The following is a 10,421-nucleotide window of genomic DNA, read 5'->3' on the forward strand; positions in this document are numbered from 1 at the left end:
GGGCTTCCTCGTGTCAGCGATATTCCTGTTGGCTGGAGACAGATATGTTACCACAAATGGGAATTGCATGCAGAGTAATCCATCTTGATCAAAGTACCGAAATAACTGCAAATTCTGTTAGTAAATGAAACTGTCCAGAAAATAATGAAACTTTGTGTGTGTCAGAAACCACAGCTCCTCTGACAGGGTTGCGAGCTCTGAATTTGAAGACTTTATTTTCAGTCTTCCTGTCGAGAGGAAAGGAAGGAGCAGACACCCCAGCATCGGGAGGGATGGGAGGAGCCCGGGCACCTCCAGCACCCAGGCTGGCTGGGCCAGGTGGGAAGCCGGCTCTGCAGGGACCCCATAATTCTGCAGAATCCACCTTTTTAAGAGAGATTTCAGTTTCTATCCCTTACTTTGAGCTGCAGCACGCCTTCACCAGCACATGCAACAGTGGGAGTGCAGAGCGGGTGTGAGTGTCGTGGTGGGCTTGGGGGGCTGGCGGCAGGAGGTGCGAGGGACAAGGGGCAGCTCCGTGCTGCAGAGGGTATGGCAGGAGCCGGGTTTGGTGTTTGAGGAGGAAAAGTGGGGCTGGGCAAAGCGGGGGCAAGCTGAACGCAGCCAAACACAGCTGTGGCCCAGTGTGCTCACCCTCAGATCCCTCATCGTCACCATCACCATCGCCTCCCCCAGGCAGAAATGGCCGTGGGTGAGAGGACCCCCAGGGACGCTCCCCCCGCCAGGCTGGGCACCCCCGGTTGGACCAGCCAGTGCGGGGCTTGGCAGTACCGCAGGCGAGGGTCTTCGCTGCGGATGGACGAGCGTCCCAGGAAAGCCTCCCCCGGCGCCTCGTGGTTCTCATCCCCGCAGACCACCCCCCACCCCGTGCCCACCATCCCAGGCCCTCCTGTCCCCAAAGACATAAAACTGCCTTGCCGATCCCCGAGCTCACCGACGATGGGAAAATCAGAACTAGCACACAGCTGTGATTAAACACACATTTTAAAATCCCTGTTATTAATCGGAAGATCCCACTTTCGGAGGAAGGAGGCTATCTCCATTTCGCAAGGCACAGCCAGCTGACCCGTGCCTCGGCACATCTGGCCGGAGGCCGGCAGTGCCCAGAGGAGGTGGATTCAGCTCCAGCCCAGCCCACGCTGACACGAAGCCACAGGCCTGAGCTCTCCCTCTCTGCAACAAAGCTCCAAGCAAACATTTCCGGTAAATTTGGGTTTGCTTATTCTCTGTTTTCATTAGAAAATGCAAAGGGCTGTAAGCAAGCTGCTGCCATTGTGTGTCCCTCTCAGCACTCCTGAGGTCGTCTCAAGCTCCAGTGTCCTCCCACTTCTGCTGCGAAGTCTTGCATAGAGTGCTTTGTTGCCTCCCAATTCATGTGTGATGAGTTAGACCTCAACCAGATGTTACGTGGGCAGAAATACCTATTTGAAGATAAAAGCCTGCGATTATACTTGCCAACCAGCCATTAAGAAAGTATTAAATGGAGAAATTATCCCCCCTTCTTGTTTCAATACAATAGCATCTTTATAATACACTTGTTTAAGTTGCCTACTTTTAATTTTAGTTCCCTTGTTTCTAATACTCATGCAGAACCATTTCACTTGATCAATAGCTCCTGTGAGCTGGAAAAATTGTGGATTTAAAAAAAGCCAATATCTTTGAGAATTAGACAAAGGGGAAAAAATTAGCCAGAAGGTCTTGCTTTCTCTTTCTTACTGTTAGCATAACTTCTCAATTTACTTTATCAGATTGCCTTCCAAAGAGAAGTATTTTTCAAGAGGAGCAGAGATGAAAAGGATTATTAGTTACAGACACTCTTCTTTAAAGAGATAAAATATTTGGCAATTAAAGCACAAGGAGCTGCAGACTCACAAGGAAAGCAGCGACTTCACTGGAGCAGTCACATTAGCATATTTTCCACTAACCCCTCGTTACGGAAAGCGATAACACCGCTGCGAAGCCACTGCGGAGGGGCTCTCCTGCCCGCCGCGGCAGCCCACGGTCGGGGTGCAGGGCCCACAGTCGGGGCGCAGGGCTGCAGGGCCACCAGCCATCAGTGCTGCACCCGCAGGCGGCCGCGGCCAGGAGCGGGGCAACACGGGAAAGGGCCAGCCCTGATCCCAGAGCCGCCTCCATCAGCGGCTGAACGGGACCACGCGCTTGGAAACGAAGCTTTTCGACAACCTCTGCGGGGCAGAGGGTCTGGCTGTCTGTAATGGCCGCAGGTAACCTGCTGTGGCTAAACCGGGACACAGCGGAGTCTCTGCTGCTGGTGACCTTGAAGTCAAGGCTGAATTTTCCTGAAAATCTGTTAGTTGAGAGGGAGCGGCTGGGAGGGCAGAGACCTGGGCAGCCCTGAGGCTGGGGTGGTGCAGAGCAACCGGGAGTGGCCAGAAAAGCGACAAAAACCCCATTTCCACACGGGGCAGAGGGGCTTGAGGCAGCCGCGCCGTGGGTCCCTGCATCCCGCCGTGGGTCTCTGCATCCTGCCGTGGGTCTCTGCATCCCGCCGCAGGTCCCTGCATCCCACCGCGGGTCCCTGCATCCCGCCGGGGGTCCCTGCATCCCACCGCGGGTCCCTGCATCCTGCCGGGGGTCCCTGCATCCTGATGTGGGTCCCTGCATCCCGCCGAGGGTCCCTGCATCCCTCTGTGGGTCCCTGCATCCCTCTGTGGGTCCCTGCATCCCACCGAGGGTCCCTGCATCCCGTCGGGGGTCCCTGCATCCTGATGCGGGTCCCTGCATCCCGCCGAGGGTCCCTGCATCCCGCCGTGGGGAGCCCGGGCCCGTCCGGCGGGCAGGGCTGGTGGGCAGCGCTCCCACCGGGCAGGTCCCCCGAGGCGCTGGTGCCGCCCCGGGCAGGGCAGCGGTGGGGCTGGCAGGGGCAATTAACACCTCTTAGGGCACTTGGGGCCCCGACGATCCCACCAGCTGTGGCACAACCTTTGCTTTCTCCTAATGGGCTTGATAAATATTTAAACAAGAAAAGAAGAAATCAATAAACCCGAGCAGGAGGTGAACTGCTGCGTTTGCAAGCAGCAGAGCCTGTGTGGTGCCCAGTGGGGGTGGCCAGGGGGATCGGGGCAGAAGCCCACGGCAGACGGGGGAGCGGGCGTGCGTTTCCATCCCACAGTAAATATGAACGCCTGTCCCTGGATCTCTCCTGCTCTTCTCTTTCGTGAATAGCCCTCTCTTCTGCGGGTTATTAGGCAGGACAGCTGCTCAGATAGGCTTCCTCTGTGGTCTCTCACTCCGCACCGTCGTCTGTTAAGCTGGATGATGGCAGAGACTCATCTCCAGCGGGACGAGAAGGTGCCGAGCGGGGCTGGCCCCGTCCTGGGAGCCAGCACGGGGACGAGCCGTGAGCACTCGTGCTCACGGTCCTGCTACCCGCACCCCTGTTACGATCTCCTTCCCGGTGAGGGTGGCTGCCGTGCAGGAGCCGGGGGCTCGCTGGGGTCTGCCGGGGGCTCGCTGGGGTTTGCCAGGGGCTCGCTGGGGTTTGCTGGGGGCTCGCTGGGGTTTGCTGGGGGCTCGCTGAGGTCTGCTGGGGGCTCGCTGGGGTTTGCTGGGGGCTCGCTGGGGTTTGCTGGGGGCTCGCTGGGGTTTGCTTGGCCCTCGCAGGCACCCGCCAGCCGCATGGGACCACAGCGAGGGAGCTGCTGCTCTTCGCCCAAGCTGCCTTCAGCCAGCTCGGAGTTGAACCACTTTTAATGATCAAACGTGATTTTTTGTCTGTTTGTCAGCAAATGAAGATAATGCTGTTCTGCTTTATGGGAGTTATTCCAAGGATTAATTAGCTGATGTTCCTTGAAGTACTTCGAAGATGTGGAGCACTAGATAAGTGCTCCGCTTTATAAGCTGATCAGGCACTGCAGTTATTTTTCCATTTTGCTTCTCATTCCCACAGTGTTTGTACAAAACAAATTCCACATGAACATGGGGTTACTGTAGGCGCTTGTCACGCTGGGGCTTTGCGGGGCAGCAGGAGACATCCCTGCCCGCCCTCATCCCTACGATTTCCCGTGTTAGTAAGTACAGCCCAAAGGAGAGAAGCTGGACCCTCCTGGCACTCGCAGGGGGTCCCCGCTTCCCCACCCCGCGGCACCCCGCTCCATGGCGCACGTCCCCACCGGCACTGGTGGCAGCAGTCACCCAGAGCAGGTGGAAGCATTGGGGGTGCAGCGAGAGGACCCCCCATCACTGCTTCCCGGGATATGAGCCAGGGCTGACACTGAGCAGGAGGGGGCTGCGCCTCTTGGGCAGCCCCTGTGGAGAGAAATCTGTTTTCCTCCTGTTTCATGAGCGGTTTTGCGGCAGTGAGTGAAGCGCGGGGTCTCAGCTCTGGTAGAAGGAGCCTTGGTGTCCTTTGGACAGGCTGACCTCTGCGTCCGCTCCTGGCTGTTCCCGGCAGCTGGGGCTCCCGAGGGGGACCCTGAGCAGCGCAGGCCAGCCGCCCCGCTGCGTGGGCTTCGTGCCCCTCCTGCCATGGCAAGACGAAGCCTAATGGGCAAGATTTTCTGAAGGGTTTAAAATACTTGATGAAGACATGATGGTCAGCACAAGCAGGACTCTGGCAAGTGCTGCCAGCAGCTGCACTCCCGTCCCACTCATGCCAAGGCGAGCACCGGCGTCTCAGCAGAGCGAGTGTCAGATTTTGCAGGGCTTGTTTCAGGTTAGAATATAGTTTCTGGTGCAGAATTGTTACTGCCCCATCAATTTTAATTCAAGCTAGAGAAATCATTGGCATAATTATTTACAACTGTGCAATTTCTGAAAATTATATTTCTGCTACCATAGTTATTGATCTTGAAAAGGGCTATAAATTAACTTGACAGTTCACATAGTCCTTCACACTTGGGTAATTTCTCTGCTCGACTTGCACTGTGTGTTGAACTTTCAGCACCATCCAATTACAGTCATTCAAAGTGTGTATTTAAACATTTTTCTTATGCAACCAGAAGATATTTTAATTATAATACAGAAGAACTTAAAGCAAGTATCGAGTCACCTCCAGATCGCAGGACAGCTTGCCTCGAGGTGGGTGCGGGGGGATGCCAAAAACCCGGCTTTACAGCAACGTGGGGGGTGGCGCGGCTGGGCCGCGGCTCCTGGGGGGCAGGTGGCTCCGGGAGGCCCCGGGACTCCCCCGGTGCCCAGCAGCGATGCTCCCCGTGGGGCCGGCACCTCGCCGGGGTGCCTGGGCAGCTCCCTGGCCTCTCGCCCTGGAGGGGAGCCCTGTGCCGGCACAGGTGGGATGCGACCCGCGCCTGGCCAGGCCGGCTCATGGCTTCACGTGCTCAGCGTTTGTCCCCAGAACTGATCTCCGGTAGGAAAAAGGGGCGCTTAATGACACATAAACACCTCGTAATTCATCCTCCGTCCTCTCAGGACACTGTGACACGAATAAATCACAGCAAATCCGGGTTTGTGTGGGGCCGCAGCATCTCCGGCCAGAAACGGGCCAAATCCTGCTCCCCTCAGGGTGCGGTGCAAGCGGCAGCGTGTGGGACAGTTGCTGCTGGGTGATGCGGCAGTGACTGGAAGGACGTGGCGTGGTGGCCACGCGGGGCCGTGCCCGTGCCCAGCAGGTGTCTGCCGCAGCCCTGGCCTCGGGGACGGGCGTCTTGAGCCCTGGCAGTGCCGGGGCTGCCATCCCGAGGGGCTCCCAGCACCTGCCCTGCCCTGCCCCATCTCCTCCGGGGCGCTGCCGCCGTGGGGCCGTGCGGGGACTTGGTGCCAGTGAAACAGGGACTGGCAGGGGCTCGGGGGACCCAGGCTGGCCTTACGTAAAGGGTTTGTGGCAATCCTGTGCCTGCAGCAGGAAGACGACTGTGCTTCATTAGAAGTGAACTCAGAAAATCAGCAACATCTGGTGCCTGCTGGCTAGGACGCCTCCCTGGCATGTGAGGAAAATCTGCAGTTGTCCTCTCAGATTAAGGGATTTTGCTGTTTGCTCACAGTTTTGTACATGCAAAACAGGCTGGCCCTGGCCAGGTTCAGAGATCGCCTTGCTGCAGCAGAAGCCTGCCCGAAGCCCCAGCTTAAATCCCTGCCCAAAGCCCCAGCCAAGACCCCTGCCCAAAGCCCCATCATAAATCCCTGCCCAAAGCCCGAGCCCAATCCCCCAACCCAGCCCCGCTGCCCAGATCCCCCGCCCGAGGCGCCGCCTGCGCTCGCTGCTCTGGGCAGCCCTGCACGGACACCCCACCCTTGGGAAGCGTCTCTTGGCGTGGCTCGGGGGCAACGTGGAGCTCGCAGCTCTGGCAGCCTGGCCCCAGCACCCCGCGCTCCCCCAAGCAGGTGGCTGCAGGTCGCTGCATACTATTTATTCATTATATCACAGAGAAGAAAACCTCATTAAATTAGTCCAGGTTTCTGCAGGATGGTCCTGGGCAGGGACGCCTGGTGCCGGTGGGTGGAGGGTGGCTGGGGGCGGGGGTCCAGCATTTTGTCATTTCACAGTGATGGGAGATGGGGCAGAGATGCCGTCCCATGCCGGGGCCGGCTGTGCCCCTTCGGGCAGGATGGGCAGAGCCGTGCTTGCCTGTGCGGGGTGGCCGGACGTGCGGAGACGCCCTGCCGTGGCCCCTCAGACCTCCAGCTTCTTCTTCATCTCCATGCGGTAGATGATCTGGTAGCCATCATCCCAGGCGTAGATCTGCCTCTCCCGGGGGCTGTACTTCATGCTGGAGTGGGAACCGTAGCGCTTGGGGAAGTAGACGAGGGAGGCGTCCTCGGGGGCCAGCGTGCCGCTGACATCGAAGACGCACTGCACACGGGAGCGGCTGGGCAGGCGGGTGTTGTAGACCACGTGCAGAGCCCCGCACACCACGAAGGCACCCTCAGCGTTCTCCCGTGGGCACGGTGTGTCCCACATCTGCTCGATGTCCAGCGAGGTGGGGTCCAGCTTGGCCAGGCATATGTTCTTCTCGTCCTCCTTGGTGGCATAGATGGCCCAGAGCCCCTCCTCGTCTGCTGCCAGCTCGATGTAGGTGAAGGGGGAGAGCCCGAAGACGGGGATCTGCTCCTCAGCCGGGAACACTGAGCTGTCCACCACTGTCTTGTTGGCCAGATTGAACTTGATCACCTGGAAGGGGCCCTGCTGGCGGATGTAGTAGAGGTGCCCGTTGTAGACAAGGTGCCCGGTGCCCACCCAGGGGTAGGGCAGCTTGATGCGGGCAGCCTTGCGGGTGGCAGAGAAGAGGGTGAACTCCCGCATGCGGGGGAAAACGTATACTGTGTCATTGGCAGTGCCGTCAAAGACGTAGATCTTCTCGGAGTTCCCTGCGGCGTCCTTGGTCCAGAGCCCCGAGGTGCTGCCGAAACGCTTCAGGATCTTCATGGCTCTGACGCTCGCGATGGTGTCACTGCAGTCTGCAAGAGCGGGGCAGCTGTGAAAGCCTGGAAGCCACCCGGCCCTGCAGCGGGGACTGCTCCCACCCCACACCAGAGTCACACAGGTCCTGCTGCACCCCACCCCAGCCCTCAGGCAAGCGCCTTGCAAGCTCACTGCAGGGGTTGCAGTGCTGTCCCTGCGGGCATCGAGAAGTCCCATTGTGCACCCGTGGGGAGGCAGGGGAGGCCACCCTCACCTCAGCCCTGCCCCAAGGGCTTTGGAGAAGCCCAAGGCTCTGGCCTGGGGCTTGGATGCGGCTCCCAGGCACCCGCAGGGACGCGGGGTTTTGTGCCGGAGACACCCGAGAGGTGCAATGCCCTGCTGGGACGTAACGCCACAGCACGTGGCCCGGGGAGACTCGGACCTGGGTGGGCTGGGAAGGCCCGGGGTAACCCCGCACCTGGGACCATCTCCCCAGGCAGCCCCGGCAGCCCCTCACCTGTCAGCTTGGTGTACTTCTCGTTCTTCCTCTGCTTGGCCGTGGCCACCTGCTTCTCCATCAGCGTCTCGTCCACCTCCACACAGGGCGGCGCGGGGTTCTGCGTCTCCAGGTAGTCCACCTCGCGCTCCAGGCGGTCCACGCGTACCGCTGCACTCTCTGCCTCCGACCGCATCGCCTCCCGCTCTTTCTCTGCTGTCTCAAGCATCCCCAGCACCTGGTTCTTGAAGTCCCGCAGCTCTGTAGAGTAGCGGCTGCTCTGGTCGTGCCACTGTGAGATCCTCTCCTGGGGTGGCCAAGAGGACACTGAAGTCTCCGCACTTCACAGCCCGTCCACGGCAGCTGTCCCACTGCCTGCGCACAGCTGTGGGAGCCCCCAGGGACACACGGCACTGCAACCCTGGTGCTCGTGTCTCTGGGTCCCATCCTGCCACGCTCCTGCACCTGCGATGCTCCTGCACCCACAATGCTCCTGCACCCATGATGCTACCAGACCCGCCATGCTCCTGCTCCCGCAATGCTCCCAGACCCGCAGTGCTCCCAGACCCACGATGCCCCCGCTCCCGCGATCCGCCTGTCCCACGCCGCTCCCGTTCCCATCATGCTCCCAGGCCTGCGATGCTCGCGCTGGGCTGCGCGGGGCCCTGGCGAGGCGGGGGCCAGGGCACCCCACGCCAGCTCTGCTCTGCTCCCATCCCGGCTCCTCCTCGCCCCAGGCCTGCTCCCAGCCCCACTGGCTGCCGGGAGTGCAGGCCTGGGAGCCCCGCGGTGGGGCAAAGTGGGGCGAAGTGGGGCGAAGTGGGGCGAAGTGGGGCGAAGTGGGGCGAAGTGGGGCGCAGGGCCGGCGCGGGGCCCTACCTCCAGGAGGGTGAGGCGCCGCTCCACGTACTCCATGAACTGCTGCTGCTGGGCGCGGAGGGCCGTGGCGAGGAGCAGCAGGAGGAGCAGGCAGCGCCAGGGCCCCATGGCCGTCGGAGAGTGCAGCCTCCACCTCAGTGCTCAGGAATGCTCCGGCCTCTCGAATCCCTGCAGCCCTTATTGAATCCAGATGTGAAGAGGGGAGGAGAGGCTGCTCCTTCCCTGCAGACCAGCCCCAGGCGCCTTAACTCCTTCGCGCCCTGGCGGGTGCCCACACTGGCCCCGCGCGGTGGCAGCGAGCTGTGGGGCCGGGGCAGGAGCCTGGGGACGCACTGCTGCTGGTGCATGCGGGGCGCAGGCTGCGGGGAGCAGGGAGCGCTGCAGCAGCCCTGTGAAGCAAGGGAAGGACGCGTCCTCTGGTGCTGGGGACAGCATGAGTCGCGGTGCTGGGGACAGCATTAGTCGCAGTGTGGGGACAGCCCATGGGATAGCGTGGGGCCAAGCTGGGCCTCGTGCGAAGCCACGGGCACCACCGCAGCCCTGGCTCCCAGCACGCCGATCTGCAGAGATGCCCGAGGCAGGCGGCCAACCTGAGCTTGCCTGGGCCGCGTGGCAGCTCTGCTGGAGTCAAAGCTGGGCCAGCACCATGGCCACCAGCCCCACGAGCCTGTGGCACTCCCTGTCCTCGCTGCTGAACTGGGAGCTCCTGCCTGCCCCTGCCTCACGCTGGGGTCCTGCGTGCCCTCCCTGAGCCGTTCTGGCCCAGCGGCTCGGCAGACCGCCAGCAGTCAGCCAGGGGCTGCCCCTCCGGGCACGCCTGCATGCTGCCATTTGGGGCCCTTTGCTCAGTATCTGCTCCCAAGGGTGCCCGAGTGCCGGTGCGGAGCCGCACAGCGGCTCCTGCACCCCCGTGCCAGCCGAGGGATGGGGCAGGGCCCTGGTGCAGCGCGACGTACGGAGGCTGCAGCATGGCAGGCGGAGGCTGCAGCTCTGCGCCCAGGATGCAGCCGGGCCTGTGGTCGTGCCTGCAAGCCCCCAGGCCTGGCGCTGCTGCGGACGCAGGCTGAGGCACCAGCCGCAGCCCGCAGGTTTCCCGGGCTCTGCCGCTGCAGCTCTGCATGGGCTTGAGGGTCGGCCGCATCCGTGCCCGGGCTGCGGTGCTGCGCGCGGGGCGAGTGTGCCATCTAGTGCTCCTGCACCCCGCATCCCGCATCCCGCCGGACTGCGCAGCGCAGGCCCTGCAGCGCCCCAGACAAAGCTGCTGCCCTGGCAGGGTTTGGGCTCTGCCCCAGCTCCTCTCTGCCGTGTTTCACGCTGGGCCGCAGCTCACGGGTGGACAACCGGGGTGCCAGCAAAGCACAGCTCACCCGCGGGCCAGGGCGCATCTCTGCCTGCCCGGGTCAGCAACCTGAGCCCAGCGGCGCTCGCCCGTTGGTGCTCTTGGGGCGGTTGAGTGAGCCCGTCCCAGGCGCCGAGCGCCACTGGAGAGCTCAGCCCACGCTGGTGCTGGAGCAGTTTCAGGCTGACACCAGCGTCTCACGCCTCTTGCCCCGCTGCCACAGGACTCGCTCTGCACACTGCGTTGGACGCGTTCCAGACGCCCCTCTGGGCAAAAGCAGGGACACTTCACCCCGCGCGCAGGCTGCAGGGTCCCGGGAGGGCCTGGGATGCTGTGCAGGGTGCAGAGCCCCCGGGACCCAGGGACTCGCACCAGGCGTGGGGCTT

The 10,421-nt window shown here is 61.7% G+C and overlaps 1 protein-coding gene across 1 annotated transcript; it reads right to left on the reverse strand.

The window, feature by feature from the left end:
• Positions 1-6,592: 6,592 nt before the first annotated feature.
• On the reverse strand, positions 6,593-8,804 carry OLFML3 (olfactomedin like 3). The gene is made up of 3 exons (XM_075722503.1): positions 8,697-8,804; positions 7,839-8,124; positions 6,593-7,377 (listed from the first exon to the last, which is right to left on the reverse strand). The coding sequence occupies exons 1-3, from the start codon at positions 8,802-8,804 to the stop codon at positions 6,593-6,595; spliced, it is 1,179 nt and encodes a 392-aa protein (XP_075578618.1).
• Between the last annotated feature and the right edge of the window lie 1,617 nt (positions 8,805-10,421).

This window comes from Pelecanus crispus, chromosome 17 (assembly GCF_030463565.1).
Source record: "Pelecanus crispus isolate bPelCri1 chromosome 17, bPelCri1.pri, whole genome shotgun sequence".
In the NCBI taxonomy this organism is placed as follows: Eukaryota; Metazoa; Chordata; class Aves; order Pelecaniformes; family Pelecanidae; genus Pelecanus; species Pelecanus crispus.